General features: G+C 35.7%; 1 protein-coding gene across 3 annotated transcripts in view; it reads right to left on the reverse strand.

Moving 5' to 3' along the window:
* Positions 1-19626, reverse strand: part of LOC118735150 (FAST kinase domain-containing protein 1, mitochondrial-like) — a 67986-nt gene that overhangs the window by 36846 nt on the left and 11514 nt on the right. The window contains exons 1-3 of one of the 3 annotated variants that reach the window (XR_004992525.1): positions 14635-15296; positions 14249-14399; positions 14028-14151 (exon numbers count right to left, since the gene is read on the reverse strand). Coding sequence is in view for 2 of the 3 variants with exons in the window: in XM_036464784.1 (XP_036320677.1) it covers positions 14028-14151; positions 14249-14399; positions 14635-14663 (304 nt within the window). In the remaining variant the exon portion in view is untranslated. Of the gene's footprint in view, positions 1-14027; positions 14152-14248; positions 14400-14634; positions 15297-19626 lie in introns of those variants that run through there. The other 2 variants (XM_036464784.1, XM_036464785.1) reach the window with 2 other exon arrangements.

Here is a 19626-nt window from a genome sequence, read left to right on the forward strand (position 1 = left end):
AAAAAAATTAACCCTACTTTCCTATCTGTTGGCCAAGCCTCTTCGTTTGACACCTCATATTTGAAAACCGGGCGAACGGTGTTAATATCATAATTTCAAAAGCAGGTGGCCACTCAATTACAAAACTATAACCTTACTGCACATCTAGAGCCCAAGCCCTTTCATTTGACACCTCATTTTTGAAAATCGAATGAACGGTGCAAATTTTATGCAATTAACAAACTTGCCTTCGCATAGAATATTATCTCCAGCCACACCAACTTTCAGCGAATATTTGACGCAGCATTTATATTCACTTACTAGCAGACCCGGCGAACTTCGTCCCGCCCAAAATATTTATGTATTTTATTAAAACTTTTTGGTCCAACATTTTCACCAACAATTCACGTTTACGATTTTCATTGGCACATTCGTCTGCTAAGATTATGTTTTGGTGGTCATTTGCCGCTTTAAATAACCTAATAAATATCCGTGAAGAGGTTCTTGAAATTCTCCAGTTGTGCGGCATTTCATAGCACGGTTATTCGCAAAGCGAAATAAATTATTTTCTCTTCACTCCCTGGTGGCAACAATGACCCGGTTCTATAGTAAATGTCCTAGAAGCTTTACAGTATAGTTGGTGGCACTTTCAAAATGGGTGCGAATCATTGTTCTACAGAAATGCAATATACATATACTTATTTCAGACGAAATACCTTAAACGTTTGAACGCATAATAATATTGGAAAATCACATCCATTGGGCCAATCGCAACGCAGGAGCGTTCCATATACTCAATGGTGCAACAGGTCGATTTAATCTGACCTTCACGGCCCCTTTTCTCACTTGGCTATTTTTAGTAATAGCTCGACTTCAGCACCACTTGGCAGCACGTTTTTGCAATAGTATTGCATACATATTTAAAACATTATCCAAATAGGATCATAAATAAGATTTTTAGTAATAACTCAACTACAACGCCAACTGTCGGATTAAATTGTGAAACTAAACCATCCAGAGACCCACTCAAACACACAAAAAGTTTCGTTAAAATCGGTACAACCACTTAGGAGGATTTCACTCACCAACACACCTACAAAAGAATTAAAAAATATATTCAAAGACACACCCCCTTTTCAAAGAGCCCAAATTTTCTCCATGAATATGGGCTTGATTTCAACTACATACATATCTGAATACTTTCAGAGATATGCAGTATAAAAATTCGATTTATATAGGAGGTGCCACGCCCCCCTTTCCAACAGCTGCCATCTTTCTTCATGAGTATGCGATTGATTTCGCATATCTCCATACCAAGTTCCAGAACTCTACCATGAACACTTCCAAAGATATGCAGTATGAAAAATTCGGTTTGTATGGAAGATGCCACGCCCCCTTTTCCAATAGTTCCACTTTTTCCTCAAGAGTTGATTGCGTATATCTCCGTACCAAGTTCCAGAACTATACCATGAACACTTCCAGAGATATGCAATATGAAAAATTTGGTTTGTATGGAAGATGCCACGCCCCCTATCCCAATAGTTCCAATTTTTCTCCAAGAGTATGCGATTTATTTCGTACATCTCCATACCAAGTTCCAGAACTCTACCATGAACACTTCCAGAGATACGTAGTGTGAAAAATTTGGTTTGTATGGGAGATGCCACACCCCTTTTTTACAATAGCTTAAATTTTTCTCCAATGGTATGCGATTGATTTCGTATATCTCCATACCAAGTTCCAGAACTCTACCATGCACACTTTCAGAGATATGTAGCATGAGAAATTCGGTTTGTATGGGAAGTGCCACGCCCCCTTTACATATAGATTTTTGTTTAGCCTAAAACCATCCTTGGGACACGTGCTGCAGGTGGCAGTTTCAAAAAAATCGGTTTAGCCGCTCTCGAGCCTTGCGAAAACTAAAAAACGGCTTTCAAAATATATACTAGCTGAGATATATTATATATTATAATTATATTTTGACAGTATCCGTTGTTTCTGATTGGCGCAAAAAAATCTTGCCAAGTGACGAATACGCCCCTTGATATGGTCGTTGCTCAAAGCTATTTATATTCGAAATTGCATTAAAATCAATTGCAGGAATCTATAAGCTTATCCAGGTAAAAAGCTACCTAAGTACCGAATTTTAAGCAAATCGGACCATAAATATGATTTCTTTGAATAGATCGGTCCCTGGTCCACTTCTCGGAAAAAATGGATCATATATGCTAAAAAGCTACCTAAGTACCGAATTTTAAGCAAATCGGACCATAATAAGATTGTTTCGAACAGATCGGTCCCTGGTCCACTTCTCGGAAAAAATGGATCATATATGCTAAAAAGCTACCTACGTACGGAATTTTAAGCAAATCGGACCGTAAATACAATTTTTTCAAATAGATCGGTCCCTGGTCCACTTCTCGGAAAAAATGGAATTTTAAGCAAATCGGACCATAATAAGATTTTTTCGAATAGATCAGTCCCTGGACCACTTCCCGGAAAAAATGGATCATATATGCTAATATATGCTACTTACGTACCAAATTTTAAGCAAATCGGACCATAATAAGATTTTTTCGAATAGAACGGTCCCTGGTCCACCTACACGAAAAAAGTTAATTTTTTTTAGCCTAAAACATGGTGGTTACCGAAAGCTATTTATATACAAAATTTCATGAAAATCGGACCAGCCGTTCACGAGATTACCTGTTACAAAAAAAGGGGCTTCTCTTTATATAATTAGTATAGATATAGATAGTATAGATGAACGAGAACCACAGCAGTGAACCTTTGTGAAGGCATCGCTGCCACTTATAGCTACCAGTGTTGCCGTTTTGATCCATATACTTCAAAACCGATACATATTTGTGCAAATTTTCGGAAGATACTAGAAATGTTCGATATTTAAGAAAATATCGATGCCATGAATCGATTTAATTCAATGCATGTAAAATTAATATGGCGATATATCGGGCTGAACAATATCGTTATCGGAAAAATCGATGTTGAAAATCCTACTCCCAATTGAATAGAATATTAGACCTGCCCTTCAACTCACCTAATTGAGTTATTTCCATCTTGTATATTTACTGAGGATTAAAACGGCATGCCGGACGACTGTATTGTCAAAGAAGATAGAACAAGACATTAGGGTCTTCATCTAAAGTGATAAAGGGATAAATTGCTTAAATTTATCAGTTTATCCGCATTCTTTCATGAACGCACCTTGGTAAATAATTGCATAAAACTATTTATTATTTAACTTACATGGCATGATTCATTAAGAGAAAGGTTTTGTAATAAAACAGTCTTCTCGCTCCCATACATAAAATCGGCTCCTTTACTTGTGCAGAATGTGGCTCACTCTACGGTTTTTAGTTATATTAGTAATAAAACCAAAAATTCTTCATACTAAATATTCGTTGGCATCACCTTCGTTTGCGTAATTTTCTGGAACAAGTCTAGAATAGCGACCGTTTAGCTGTAAAATAACCAAAAGTGCCGATTGATAGAACTTTTATCACTTCTACCATTTTTTCAAATTATTGTTGCTTTTCCACAATAAGTTTTTCATTAAAAGTGGGCTCGAGCGCAGAAAAAATTGTTGAATATAATTGTTATAAGGCCATAAAATAACAAAAACAAATATTGTGATAATAAATACTTTTCAGGAGAAAACAAAGCCCTCCAAAACCATTACCGGTGGAAGATAGTTCCGGAGAAAGCTAATTGTTTTTTGACGTACCTACATATGTAACAGCGAAATATGTACGTATGTTTTTCTTTTACGTTTGTAATATATGTACGTATGTGTGAAAGTATTGTATCTTTTATAGACTAATAAAGATTAAAAAAAAACTAAATATTTTATTTACATAGGTACTAGGGCGTGAGAATTTTTTTTATTATGCGCATTAGCATAGGAGGATTCTACGTGTAATTCTAAGCAAATTTTCTGAAGAAACCATGGGTCTAAAATAAATTTGGAGTTTGCCAAATTGCGAGAATACGTTTCGAAGAAAATGTAAAAATTTTCACTGTTGAGCCCTCCGGTGGAAGTTTTAAGAAAAAGATAAGTGCAGAAATGGATTCCTCACACCTAAAAAACCCTTATAGCATATTTTTATTCAAAATTAAAACACTACTTTACGACACTACAGCAAAATGCTAAGAAACCTATTTTCGCAATTTGGCAAACTCCAAATTGGTTTTAGACCCAATAGAATTACACATATGCTGGAAGTTTTTTCTTTATTACGTGCTACTCCCATATTAAACAGGGTATACATACCGCCTATTTGGCTAAGTTAATTACACATATATGTGTGTATGAGAAGATGCACAATCCAAGGTGCCGCCGCTTAATTTGCGTTAAACGTACATACATATATTAGTACATGTTTTTGTAATTCTGATAGGGTGCAATGCTTGCACCGGAAGCCTAACAAATATATAAAATATACTTATATTGGCTCGGAGATATCGCCTTTGGTTTCATCGATTAATTTTATATTACAGTGGAATAAAGGTACTTCTTCCTAACTAATTGCGCGTTGAAATATCTCTATTACTTTTTTATTTATACGCTTAAATACCGGTCGCGAACGTACGATTTTTCCATAATTTTTTTTTGCCTTTCATACACATGAAATGGTTATAAATTTGGTCCAATGTTTGTAAGTACCAGAAGAAGAAGATATAGACTCACATAAGTGTTTGCCAAAATAATCAGAACGTCGAGCTGGGTTGATTTAGCCAAGTCCATCTGTCTGTCTGTTTGAACGCAATTTAGTCCCTCACTTTTCGAAATATCCTACTGAAATTCGGTAAGCGAGTGTATTTTTATAATGTATTAATCATTTATCGGAACCGTCAAAATCGGTCTACTATAACCTATAGCTCCCATACAACTGATTTTTAATTTTAGTTCTCGGTTCTGGTTGACCATTGTGGAAATGCTCATATGGTCTTTAGTTGTGTCTCACTTTAATTGATTTTAAGCACTAAAAAAATTATAACTTTTAAGTACTTATGGCGTTTTCTTTTCTACAAAAAATGATGCCTTCTCAATGCCCTTACTTAGTATTTGTGCTTAGAGGGCACTGTGAAGGCAGCATTTTTCGGTAGAAAAAGGCCCTCTCGGATCGGGGGCCTGTGGCATTTTGCCAGCCATGCCACACTATAGTTACGCCTCTGTACCTTGCCCACCTTTAGCTCATACACTTTGAAATATTTCTACTTCAAGATTCCATGAACTAAAAGTGTGAAGTGTATGAACTAAAGGTGGGCAGGGTAGTATATGCGAAAGACAAATTTATCTGTTCAAAAGAACACAACTAATATTTCCTCTAAACACATCGACTTACATCTTTTTGCTTAATTTTTATCTCGCTTCCTACACAGAATTGTTATCGTACAAAATTACGCAAAACGCCGTCAATTTCTTACTCGCTCGTTTTTAGGCATGCCATTATTACGAATTTCGAAAGTTTGAAAATACAATTCGGATTGCAGCGTATCATTTATACGATTCGTAGCAAAATCAGAATACGAAAGTGTTGCAGAATAGGGGTGTAAAGTTTTTATGAAAATTTGTTAAATTTTTCTAAATTCTGTATAAAGGGCCTGTGCCAATTGATAGAAAATAGCAAATTTTAACAGCTCAAACTAAAATTTTACATTTCTCGTAGTGAATACGAACATCAGATTTTAACCTAGCCTATGGGGCTAGGTAAAATTTTGACAGCTTCTAAATATCCCTACAAGAATTGGGTGATAGAAACTAACGCATTCTCATTTATCTTACTAACACATTTGAAAATTTTGCGTTGGTTAAAAAGAGGCCATAAGTTGAAAGAAGATAAAAAATCACATATATACATTTGATTTCAACATTTTTTGCACATTGGCCTTAAAAACGTGATGGGAGTATTTGATGAACATTTCCATCACCATTGAGTTACACATGATTAATAAAATGACTATCACTGTTCTTGTAGGGATGTATACACATTATATTGTTTGGCGGTAATACAAGTTAAAATGAAAATGAATGCTGAAAAAAGCACAAAAAAGCGTACGCCACACGCAAGTTATAAAATAAATATAAATTTTAACAATTTCAGCAACACAAAAAAATAGAGCTTTGGCACGAGCGTTTGTTTAGTTTCGTAACTGTCAAAATTTTAATTTGCATTTGGCACAGCAAAATTCAATTCATTTGTACACCATAGTACATTTTTTCACCCTGGCTCACCCCGGAGAAAAAGTTACCGATTGGCACACAGCCAAAGAAACAAAATTTTCACTTGAAAAATACTCCAAATATTTAACAAAAATCACCATACACTCACTTTTGATCGCCAGTGTACATATTTATATGCATCAAAAATCAAATTTATGTTTACTTACAGCGTTGCCGTTTTGGTCCAATTGGACCTAAATTGGTAGCTTCATTCTCCTTTGGTATCTTGGTTGGTTTGATGAACCTTTTGGTAGGGAAAAATGTTTTGAAAATGCATCCAAATTTAGCAATAAAATTTGTTAATGCAATAAGATTTCTTTGTTTTTTTCTATATTTCATTAAGCAGACAATTTTCTGCAATCAAAAACTCACTTCCCAGAGCTATGACCGATCAGCTGTTGAAACAGAACGAGAAATTAACTATCGTTTTGAAAGAAAAATTGGTGATAGGCAATTTGCAAAGTGTGAGTGTATTGGTATAAAAGGGTGAGTGTATGCAAATTGAAAAAATTTTAAATTGTTTTATTGAAATGCATAAAATGTCTGATTGTTTTTTTCCCACAAAAAAAATGTATATGAATGGAATTAATCTCAAAGGTATTTACATTTTTTACAAAAGTTGTTTATACAATACGCTAATTCTTTTAATTAAAGGCCCGAATTGGTTTTGTTTAACCTTAAAGCTTGGTATGAATGGTTAAACAATACTGTAATCAATGTTATGTGCAGTTTTAATGTTTACTGCTAATTTGTGTAGCAAAACCCCGTAAATTTAAGAAATTACGTTTTAATGATGAAACAAATTTTGGTAGTTTGGAAACTGATTTGGTAGGCGGGTTGGGTTCTAAAACTAAAATATTTTCAAGTGACAACACTGTTTACTTATTAACGCAACCATTAAATAAAAAGCAAAATTACGGACAAAAGCAAATTTAATTTTATCGTTTGCTTTGTTTACACTTTTGAGCTCCTACAATTTTATCGTAAGCGACACTGTGTGTAGTAAATAGCAATGTAGTTTTAACCAAAGTTCCATCGGCACTTGCGACAACTGAATTATTCAAAATCAGCTTCTTTCCCTCATTAAAATTAAGTGCATTATGCAATTGCAGCTGCAATCACTAAGTGCGGCGCGGTTCGTCTAGCGGAGTCTTTTTTAAAACTCGTTCATGCCCTCGTATAAAAAAAATTTCAACGAATTCGAATTTCCATCTTAACACCAGCTCATACGGCCATATGGATCTACACATTCGAAATTATTTAATTTTGTCATTTATCTCCTTCCAAATAATTATCATAACTTTTGCAGGGAAACTTTTAGTATGCGGATGGCAAATTCTAGAAAAAGGGGGGGTGAGGAGGGTTAGAATAGGACCCTCTAATTTCAAAAAAAAGCCCCATTTTTTAGCAACCCTATAGTTTTCATATAAGTTGTTGTTAAAGTTTTTATATAAACGATGAATAAGATAGCAAAATAACATCAAACTTGGTGCTGCCAGACTGTCGAAATGTTTAATAATAAAAGCGGATTTTTGATTCGGAATTTTCACTAAGTAGAATTCTCCTTTCTGTGTTATCGAAGAAGAGGGGCAAAACACCTTTTGTAGAGAACACCATTCTGCGTAGGCGGCCTTCGGCCGCACTTAGGGATTATATATTACGTGTTGCCGAAGAAGAGGGCCCGAACACCTTTTGCAGAGAACACCTTTCCGCGTAGACGGCCTTCGGCCGCACTTAGGGATTATAACCCTCACTAAGTAGAATTCTCCTTTCTGTGTTACCGAAAAAGAGGGCCGAACACATTTTGCAGAGAACACCTTTCTGCCTAGACGGCCTTCGGCCGCAATTAGGGGTTATAACCCTTACTAAGTAGAATTCTTCTTTCTGTGTTTATTTCCTTTTTATGCATTGCCTTCTTTGTATGTATTGTCTTATACAGTATGGCAGCATCTGTATCTTGTGTGTCAGTTTGCAACCATGTGTTATTGTGAATATGGATGCAATTTAATGTAATTTACAAGTTAATAAAAGTTGGTTAAAGTGATTTTTATACAATTAAAATAAAAGAATGTAAACTATTAAGTGGAGTGTTATGTGCATTTATATATATAAATGGATGAGACAAATGCACTTTTTGATAAGGAAATCAAGTGGAGCGACTTAACAAATTTACACAACAAATAACTTATAAACAAGTATATTGTTTATATTTTTCAGTTAAACATGTTTTAGAGGATACCTCCCTTATTATCCTGACCAAGTTTCATATGTTAATTCCACCCGGCTTTCTTAAAACAATTGGTGCGGCTGAATACTAAACCCCACCCCTTTTGCACTTCAGCCTTCTTTTTATAAAATTTCCGTCTTTGCTTTTAATCTCTAGATTAAAAAATTTCGTAAAGCAATTTTTTTCTCCAATTACTAGGTTTAAAACACACGAATAGTCGAGAAATATAACCACTGATTTCGAAACTTGCCAAAAATCGCCCTAATATGAAGATTTTGGCACTGAACTTATTCTGGTCAAGGATTAAATTTTTCTCTTTTCTCAAAAAACCGTAAAAAAATACCAAATATAATCGCCAATATGGGCGTTTTAGTTTGTTAGAGAATTGAATGGGTTTTAACACTGCATCCACGAAGAAAACTTGTGGCCAATCTAGTAGATGCACCAAACAGTTAAAGTTGAAAATATGTTATTCTGCTGATTGGCAGTGTTTATATTTAATTGACTTAAAATTTAGTTTTCTTCAAACAATTCTTAAAATGCGCACACTCTTTCGTTTATAAACAACAGATTATACAACATAAAAAGCATCGCAAGCGCCAATTCTTTGGCAACTTTCCTCTCAGCATGTCCAGGAAAAATATCGTTAGCGTCATTTTACCTTTAGAAAAGAAGGTACGCAAAAAATAAATAGTCCTATTAGAAAGCTGGCATTCAATAATCTTGTTGTCTATTTAAATCCAAATAAATTTTTACATTGTTTAAGGGAGAATTAAAAAAAAAAACTCCCCTTTAAAATTTACCTTTTGAAGTAATAGTTTTGGTACAAAAATAATATTATTATGAAATTTTTGGAAAGTGATGAAATGCTGTATCTCAGTAGCTGCTTCACCGATCCTTACCAAACTCGGTACGAGCCTTGCTTAGAGTCCAGCTAAGAAATAACATGAAAATCTTTTAAATCGGGCAGTAACCACGCCCGCCTCCCATATAACGGTAATTTACAGAACCACGAAAATTGAGATAAATCTGTAACTACTTAAGCTACTTCGCTCAAAATCGATGATTGCAGTAACCACTTACAGGTCTATTCTGCACGCTACCGAAGATTTTGTAACCGGCAAATTTTATCACCAAAAAATGTTACCAGTTAATGCCACCGTAATTTATTCTCACAATAATTCTAAATTGTTAAAATCTATTTGCATGTGAAACCTTATTCCATACAAATAAAACGATTGAATAGGAGCTTTTTGAACGTTCGCCCAACTCAGCAGCACAATCGCTGATTACTGGGCGTTGCAAAGGATGGATCAATGCTTCGAGAAGCAAACGAATTGGCCAAGAAAGAAAGTTGCAACAATTTTTATTTTTTCCAATTTCAATTATTATTTTTTTTTTTGTATTTCACATGGCACGCTTTGATTTAGAAGAAAAAAATCAGAACTGTTTTTGACAATTTCGATACCAGAAGCAATAACAAAATACACGCAACTGTTGTTTTTGCTCTAATGCTACTACCTGTTTGAGATGTCTTGGTACGTTGGCAATGCAGTTAAAATATTTAGCAATTCAGCTATGAAGAATTGTGGAAATTTTAGCATTGCATATTTCACGGGGCAATATTTTGTCACCAGCTTATGAGATGGTAACAAAATGTACCGGTTACAAGAGTACACAGAATTAAAAATTGACGGGACTTGATTTACCGGTTACAAATTTTTTTTTAGCATTGCAGAATAGACCTGTAAGGATAAAATTAGATTATTATACATTTTTGGATAATGGGCATGGCACTGCCCACTTATGACCACAAATGTGTATTTCGGTAACGGATTTATCGATTTCTACCAAACTTGGTTCAATTATTTCCTTAAGTCTAACTCAGCATAACATCTAAATCGTTTAAAATCGGAAAAAACACCCCTGCTTATCATGCAAAGGTAGTTTAAAGAAAGCTGAAACGACGATATTTGATACCTACGCGGGTATAGAATTTATACTTCTTTACTTGATTCTTCTTATTTTTCATGATAGTTTACATACAAGCACTTTACCATGCTCCAATCACTGTATTGTTACGTTTGCAGGGAATCAGCCCCACGTGATACGAGCAGGTTGAATAAGGAAATAATAAGAGTTTACGGGGTGTGCTTAGCTCAGTTTTTAGCCTTGCTGACTTTGCACATCGGTGATGCGAGTTCGATTCCTGCTGAAGTCAAGAGAAAGAAGTATGATGAGGAGATGTGGCGATCTCCGAAATAGCAGCTATAAATTCTACCGCTTAGACCGCGGTACAAAGTAGGGATGTTGCGAATGTGGAATTTTAGACATCCGCGGATGCGAATGCGGATGCGGATGTTTAAAAGCTAACATCCGCGGATGCGAATGCGAATGCGGATGTCAAATATTTTTAAGAAATAATTTTGGTGAGTACATTAGGTGATTTAGGTAAATAAAAAATGGAAAAGTTACTAATTTTTAATACAGTTTTTTTTTTTTTATTTAGTACTTCAATTAAAAAATTGGAACATTGTATTTAAGAAAGAGTAATTTTGCTGCCTTTTCGGGTTACAGCCTGATTCCTAACGGGTCGTAAATCAAACCTGCGCCACTAAATAACTATTCGCTCGAGGCGACAAACTTGAAACTTGACAAAATTGTAAATTCTTTTCGATTGACGCTGCACGAGTTGAGAAGACTTCCAGTTACGTTTCTTTTTTTATTGCGGTGCAACAGTTCCTTTTTGGGAATTGCATCGGGGCTGCAAATGTCGGATGTATCCTCCTGACTTTCATCTTCACAATCTAGCATCATGGCAATGTTTCAGAATTTGGAGAACCTGTTACGTCATCAGCGTTTTTCGATTTCAGTTTTTGTACTTCATTTTTAATCCTGTCTTCTGTGACTGGTTTGATATATGTGCGCCTATAGCGAGGTTGTGAATAGGTGGATATGGCACATAAATTGTTAGTTTCTAGGAATGAAAATTTCGAAGAAAATTCTGTTTTTAAAAACGTGGCTGCCAGCTGAAATAGTTTAAAATCTTGTCATTTTGTTAAAAAGATACCCCGTTTTTATAATAATTTGAATTATGGAATCACGGACGATAAAGGTCTCAGATTTGCTTAGTTCTCGGGTGACTCCTTGGAAAGGTTTGCCTGTAATGAATACCTTGTAATTAGTTTCTTTTTTTTTATTAGTTAGTTTAGCTTCCTAGTTACAGGCAGTCACAATTAATTACTCACCGCTGTCGGTACCATAAACTATCAAATCTGTTTTGTTGTTCCATTCCATGCGCTCAATGTGTTTTGATATATTTTTTGAGGCGAATGAACGCAAATTTCCCACATATATATCGCTAATACTATTTTAAGAGGGCTTATTTCACATTGTTGCTGAAATGCAAAAAATCCAAACTAACTGAATTTTTGTATTGCCTAAAACGATGTGGGAACTTATGATTCGATGAAATGCATCAATCGAAAAGTTAATTTTGGATTTTTAGTTAGTTACGGCTTTTTGTATTTCAGCTACGATGTGAGTTAAGCCCTTTCCATAAAGCATTGTTCACTCAAAATCGGTACGCATAAAATGGGTTATATCTTTTTAACAGGTTTTCAGAAATTAATATTAAATATATTAAAATAAGGGGACGAATTCCGCTATAGATAGATATTAGCGAAAGTTTCATATTTTGCTTGGATAATCCAATAACAGACAATTTCGTTGATAATGATAAAATTTTTCTGAACACCCGTTCTAGAGACTTGGGCAGTCAACTTGTTCCACTAAACTATCTTTAGTTTAAGTTTTTTCATAGTTCGCGCATCTCTACTAATTTTGTTTTCAATAAATACCGTGTATTTTTCGATTTGACGTAAATAGGACATATTCGTAAATTGATGAGTTCCAGAACTTTATTCATATCTTTGGCTTTAAACCGATTTAAAGTTACATGTGAATAATTAATTTTCATTAAAACCAACCAAAACTTTACTGAAGGTCTAAAGTAAATGATACAATGGCTTAACACTTTGTGCAAGTGCTCCTTCCAGCATATTTCTGGGATCATATGACCCATTGTGGAGTCTGATCGAGTTTTAATGATACTGTTTCGATTCTCTCGTAATTTCATATCCCTTTGAAAACTGTGTCAACTTCTATAAATTTAGTTTTAAGAGGATATCACCCTGTTTCTTTTTAGCTTAAAACTTTTAACGTGGGAGTTGACCGAAGTCAAGTTTTAAACATGTTTTTTAGTCATTACTAAAACAAATACCGCATTTGGTGTGAACATTGGGGTAAAGTAAACGGGTGAGGTTTTTGTTATAAAATTAATTTAATCTAACAGAATCGTATATATTATAATTCGATAAGGTTTAAGTCTTGGCATAGCTTCCATTCGCTGAACTGTGGATAATCGTTTTGCAATTCTCTCGCGCGATCTTCTTCTGATAAGCCGTTTTTTTTTATAATTGAGGTAAAGAGCCTTATACTTAAGCTGGTGCGAAATGATTTTTTTCGATGATTAGCTTACTCTGTTAGTTTAAGCAGAAGGAATCCATTCATTGAGTTTTTGAGGAAAATTAGAAGTTTTTGGTATATTTAATTTTAATCAAATTTTTGATCTCGAGAGAGTCGAATTTTCAACGAATTTGTTCAACGTTATTTTTTGAGCAGCCACTTCCAACGCGAATAAAACCGTCAAATTAAAAGCCAGTACTATGAAATTTCAACCTCATAATGGTAGATCTATTGTCTAACGATCTGCATTGCAACTTTTTAATACATTCAAACAATTTCCGTACAGAAATTGCTGGAACGCGTAACGATTTAAAGTGAACAATGCTTTACTATACTAACCGTATATTACATGCCAAGTCCCACGCCTCAATAGATATAAAATTCACCTTGAATTATTTCTTATTTAATTTGTGAACTTGGCTGTCGACTTATTTACATACCATTTTATCTTTATTTCGATGCGTGCTAATGTTGACAATTTACACAAAATTAAGATAAATGCTTTTGTTTTCGAGCTGAAAGACTAATAGAAGGAAACACGGAACTTAAGAATAATAAGTTTTATGAGGAAAAAAATAATTACACTAAAGATGCATCCAGTTTTTTCAACAGACCTTTGACAAATAATATTCGATTCTCTTTATAGCTAGCCGTTGAACATTTCCGCTGGAAATACCTACTATTATCTTACGCTTTGACTTTAAATTACGAAAGAAGGTGGACGTAGGGGACAGTCTTACCGTAGCATCTCTACAGGCAAAAAATATTGGCTAAAATTTTTGTTTGCCAGATACGTTTTAACAGTGCACTTGTACAATATTCGCATTCGCAGAAGCTCCGCATTGATTATTGCGAATGCGAAAGCGAATGTCATAATTTATGCGGAAGTTCCGCGGTTGCGAATGCGAATGCGAATATTCGCAACAACCCTGATACAAAGTTCAATAACATTGTTAATTAACTTTAATTTGATATACCACTTGTTTCGATCGGTAAACGGATTCTCCCGATATTCAAACTTTTTTATGACGAAGTAGTGTTATTACTTACTTTTACTGAGTTGTGCTTCGAGATAGTTTTGTTGAAACCATGGAACATTCGCCTCGGGGTAATCCAGACAGACTGTGCGATTCAACTGCATTATTAAATTAAGTACTCGTTCTGGATATGTTGCCTAACGTTTTGAAAAAATAAAACAAAAATTAATGGAAAATATGTGCTTATGTACATACATACTTTATGCATTACAATAGTAAATACGGATACACTACCTTTGAGTAACACATATGAATCTCGTCCTCAATCCGCTGAATAAACTTCACACAAAACACCGTATCGATTAGGTCCTCAGGGATCGATTTGTAGTAGCAAAGTGCTAGACATGCCTGCACGACCGACAAACCGCTCATATGTTTGAAGTCACTAATGGGATTATACTATTTAGAGGTGTGCTAATATACATATCGACGCACAGAGGAGTATTTGCATAGTAAAACCGGTCAAAGTTATTTTAAGTTATTTCTACTCAGTAATAAAATAAAACATGAAACTTAATCATAATTACGGATTTATAGGATACAAATTACTACAATTACATTTATCTTAGGCTCTTTTTCGTAAAATATTTAGTTCAGTTACCATAATTCCACAAACAAACCTTTTTTCAGAAAAATACAAGAAAAGCATTAATTTTTCCAGAACACTTTTAGGCCGACGAGTTCGGTTATGCACTTCGTTCTTTCAGACTGGCTCTTAATTGCGAATCACTGCGAATTGGGCAAAAATTTTCGATGCTAAAGTTTTGATGCTTTTTCTATTTCAATTAAATAAATAACTTAAAAATAATATACAAAAAAATTCGATAAATTGTTCTAAGGCCACAACTGTTCTCACCGAAGCCGATTAGAGAGTAGTGCTGTCCAGTTTCATAATCCTGCAAAGGATCTCCCGAGGACTTTAAAATTAAAGGGTATGATCTCAGTAAATCTGGGTATCTAGCTCCGATGAAAGCTGTTGACTCTCAAGTACACTTTTCGGCATTAGTTTTTTCGTTTTAAGTTATTTTTACAGATGAAGAAAAAGTTGGAGAAAAACTAGCTATGGATTGAGTTTTTTCAATAGAACTATGACATATAGTATTCGACCGTTACGTAATTTTTACCCAATTAAAGGTCAGGCTTACAGCTTTTTAAAAATTTTACGACTCATCGAGTTTCGTCCTTCGAAAATCAAAATGGTCACATGTCAGTAAATTTTTTTTTTGCTTTAATTGCTCGAGGATAACTGGATTTACATATATTTCAAGGAACCAAATTTTGACAAACCTTGATAAGTAAACAAAAATGCCAATATTTATACATAAAAAAAAAGAATCCCAACCTTGACTATTTTCAGGTCGACATATATCAAAGAGAAAGCAGCAGGGGGAGTTTTCATGCCTACCTTTCAATATATCGGTTATTTAGCTTTAGGAATAGCATATTTAACTGGACTTTTGCCAAAATTGGTAACTCTGACTTTTGACCGGGTTTTCAAATATTCGTATGTGCGTCGCCTGGCTAAAAGATTGTCGTATGTTATTTTCGGCAGGTTTTTTGGAAAATCGCAATTGAAATTAGGAATGCAGTTTCTCAAAAACGCGACGATAGACTTTCTTCAAAGTCCCAGAGAATCTTACTATGTAGTTTATGAAAATCCTAAAATATATTTTTGTAGTTTATTGTTAACTAGCCAATGCCCGCTTGCTTCGCGGCGCCTAATAAGATCTTTTGCGTTGGCCAATACAAAAATAGCGTTTAAAAGTAAAAGCGGTCTGTAAAATAAACATTTTTAGTTTAAATTGGAACGAATAAAGAGCAGAATCCTCCTCACACATAGGCCAAGAATAGTAGCGCTGTGATACCATATGGAATACTAATCCCTTTCGATGTCATGAGTTTTATCGATGGTCTTATTTCCACCTGTGAGATCTCTACCAAGCGTGCGTAATATTCTTCTATGATCTTGCAACTTCAACACTGGTCCGTAAACCATGTAAGCCAATAAAAGTCCTTATAAGGAAACTAAAGAGCACAGATGAGCGTTGTCAGTTATTGGAGGGGCAGCGCAATCCATTAGGTCCCTTTTCTGCAAAACCACTGCTCGTCAAGAAATGAATACGCATTATGAATTTCAATCAGATTATAGTGGGTTCATTTTTAGGAAACGAATTTTTCATCTCACGGGTAGCTCATTTTGCGAATTTGAATGAAATCGGTTAATAAATATGACTTTTATAAATAACTCTACTCCAGCGCCAACTGCGTGTTGTCTAGTAGGCGATAATTTGCCTGGTTTTTGAGATTAGTCCGAACAACGAAAACGGCTATCATTTTATGTACGTATGTACTAGGGTGGTCAAAAAAATCAAGTTTTTTTTTTGATCCGACACGAAAACTAGTTACTAGGTACCTCTACATAGAAAGTACATACCAAATCTGAGCTCTTAATATTAACGGGGAGATTATGCTCATCATAGTTTTCCATTTTCAATTTAGTCTCATATAATATGACCATTTTTATATCACCAATAGATCGTTAAACCAGTTGCATCGTCAATATTTATAGGAAATTGAACGCTCTACAAAAATGGTCTCATATATTCTTTTCGTCAATCTAACCATTTTAAAGATATTCAAGGTCAAAGACTGAAGTATTTTAAGGAAAATAACTTTTTGTTTTGAATTTTGTAACTTACTAAAAAATAATTATTTTCAGATGAGTTTCAATTATTTCTATAGGAAATTAAACGCTCTACAAAAAAGGTCTGGTGTAGTTAATCGATTACTCTAACCATTTATAAGATATTCGCAGTAGAATCCCAATGCCTGATTTTAATAGTTTTTCAATAAATATTTTCAATTTATCCATTCAATTTATGCGTTTTGAAAATATTCATGAGAATTTGAGTTTATCAATTTTTATCAATTCAATTTTCAATCAAGTCAACTTTTATAACTTAAACTAAAAGAAAATATATATTTTTGTATCAATACTGTACTGAATTATAAAATTTCATATGGCGAAATATAATTTTTTTTCTGCTGATATGTTTGATGATATTCTTCTTCTTCTTCTATCTTGGCGCTGTAACCGCCTAAGAGATTTTGGCCGAGTTCAGCAAAGCACGCCAGTCGTTTCTCCTTTGTGCCAACTGACGCCGATTGGAAATGCCAAGTGAAGCCAGGTCCTTCTCCACCTGATCTTTCCATCGCAGTGGAGGCCTCCCTATTCCTCTGCTACCACCAGCGGGTTCCGAGTTGAATACTTTCAGAGCTGGAGCGTCGGTGTCCATTCGAGCGACATGGCCAAGCCAGCGGAGCCGCTGTATTTTAATAAGCTGTACTATGTCCATGGCGTTGTAAAGCTCATACAGCTCATCGTTCCATCGTCTGCGGTACTCGCCGTCGCCAACGCGTAAAGGCCCGTAAATCTTCGGCAAAATCTTTCTCTCAGACACTCCAAGAGTCGCCTGATCGGATGTTGTCATTGTCCATGCTTCTGCGCCATATACCAGCACGGGCATGATGAGTGACTTATAGAGCGCGGTTTTCGTACGTCGAGAGGGGACTTTACTCCTGAATTGCCTACCCAGTCCAAAGTAGCACTTGTTGGCAAGAGTGATTCTGCGTTAGATTTCAATGCTGACATTGTTATCGGTGTTAATGCTGGTTCCCAAGTAAACGAAATTCTCTACTTTCTCGAAATTGTAACTGTCAACAGTGACGTGGGTGCCAAGGCGCGAATGTGCTGACTGTTTGTTTGATGACAGGAGATACTTCGTCTTGTCCTCGTTTACCACCAGACTCATTCGCTTTGCTTCCCTATCCAACTTGGAAAAGGCAGAACAGACTTCGCGGTTTTTGTTGCCGATGATGTCGATGTCATCGGCATAAGCCAGCAATTTCACGCTCTTGTAGTAAATTGTTCCTGAGCGGTTCAGTTCTGCAGCTCTTATTATCTTCTCCAACATCAGATTAAAGAAGTCACATGAAAGGGAGTCGCCCTGTCTGAAACCCCGTTTTGTAGCGAACGGCCCTGAGAGGTCTTTCCCAATTCTGACGGAGCTGGTGGTATTGCTCAACGTCATTTTACACAGCCGTACGAGTTTTTAGGGGATGCCACATTCAGACATAGCGGCGTATAGGCAACTCCTTTTAGTGCTGTCAAAAGCGGCTTTATAGTCGACAAATAAGTGGTGAGTATCGATCCTTTTCTCGCGGGTCTTTTCCAAGATTTGGCGTATTGTGAATACCTGGTCTATGGTGGATTCGCCAGGTCTAACGTCACACTGATAAGGCCCAATCAGTTCATTGACGGTGGGCTTCAATCTTTCACACAATACGCTCGATAAGACCTTGTTAACTATGCCTAGAAGGCTGATCCCGCGGTAGTTGGCGCGAATGGCGGGGTCACCTTTCTTGTGGATTGGGCAGAGCACACTTAAATTCCAGTCGTCGGGCATGCGTTCATCTGACCATATTCTGCACAAGAGTTGATGCATGCACCTTATCAACTCCTCGCCGCCGTACTTGAATAGCTCAGCTGGCAGGCTGTCAGCTCCAGAAGCTTTGTTGTTTTTCAGCCGCGTTATTGCTATGCGTACCTCGTCATAGTCAGGCGGTGGAACGTCGACTCCGTCATAATCGACTGCGGGCTCGGGTTCTTCTTCTCCATAACTTTCCGTGCGGCTACCATTTAGTAGGGCGGAAAAGTGTTCCCTCCATAATTTAAGTACGCTCTGGACATCAGTTACTAGGTCGCCATTATTGTTCTTACAGGAGTAAGCCCCGGTCTTGAAACCTTCCGTAAGTCGCCTAACTCTCTGGTAAAATTTTCGGGCATTCTTCTTGTTGGCCAGCATTTCAAGCTCTTCGCACTCACGTATTTCGGACTCTCTCTTCTTATTGCGGCAAATACGTCTCGCTTCCCTCTTCAGATCCCTATAGCGGTCCCACATAGCGCGCGTTGCGCCCGATCGCAACGTGGCCCTGTAGGCGGCATCTTTTTTCTCTGCAGCTTCCTGACACTCCTCATCGTACCAGTTGTTCTTTCGGGCTCGCTGAAATCCGACTACTTCTTCGGCGGCGGTACTTAATGAGCGGGAAATGTGGTTCCACTGCTCGCATATGTCGGTTGATGATATTCCTTAAATAAAAACCTTCTTTTTATGAAATAGATCATAAATTATCTCAAAATTCATTAATTAAATGGATAAATTGGAGATATTTATTAAAAAACTATTAAAATCAGTAGGCATTAGAGTTCTACTGTGAATATCTTCTAAATGGTTAGAGTAATCGATTAACTACATGAGACCTTTTTTGTACAGCATTTAATTCCCTATAGAAATAATTGAAACTCATTTGACAATAATTATTTTTTAGTAAGTTACAAAATTCAAGACAAAAAAGTTATTTTCCTTAAAATACTTCAGTCTTTGACCTTGAATATCTTTTAAATGGTTAGATGAACGAAAAGAGTATATGAGACCATTTTTGTAGATCGTTCAATTTCCTATAAATATTGACGATGCAACTGATTTAACGATATATTGGTGATAAGATATGACCATTTTTATATGAGACTAAATTGCAAATGGAAAACTATG

The sequence above is a fragment of the Rhagoletis pomonella genome, unplaced genomic scaffold (genome assembly GCF_013731165.1).
Source record: "Rhagoletis pomonella isolate Grant_MI unplaced genomic scaffold, Rhpom_1.0 Rhpom_scaffold_00003, whole genome shotgun sequence".
NCBI lineage: Eukaryota > Metazoa > Arthropoda > Insecta > Diptera > Tephritidae > Rhagoletis > Rhagoletis pomonella.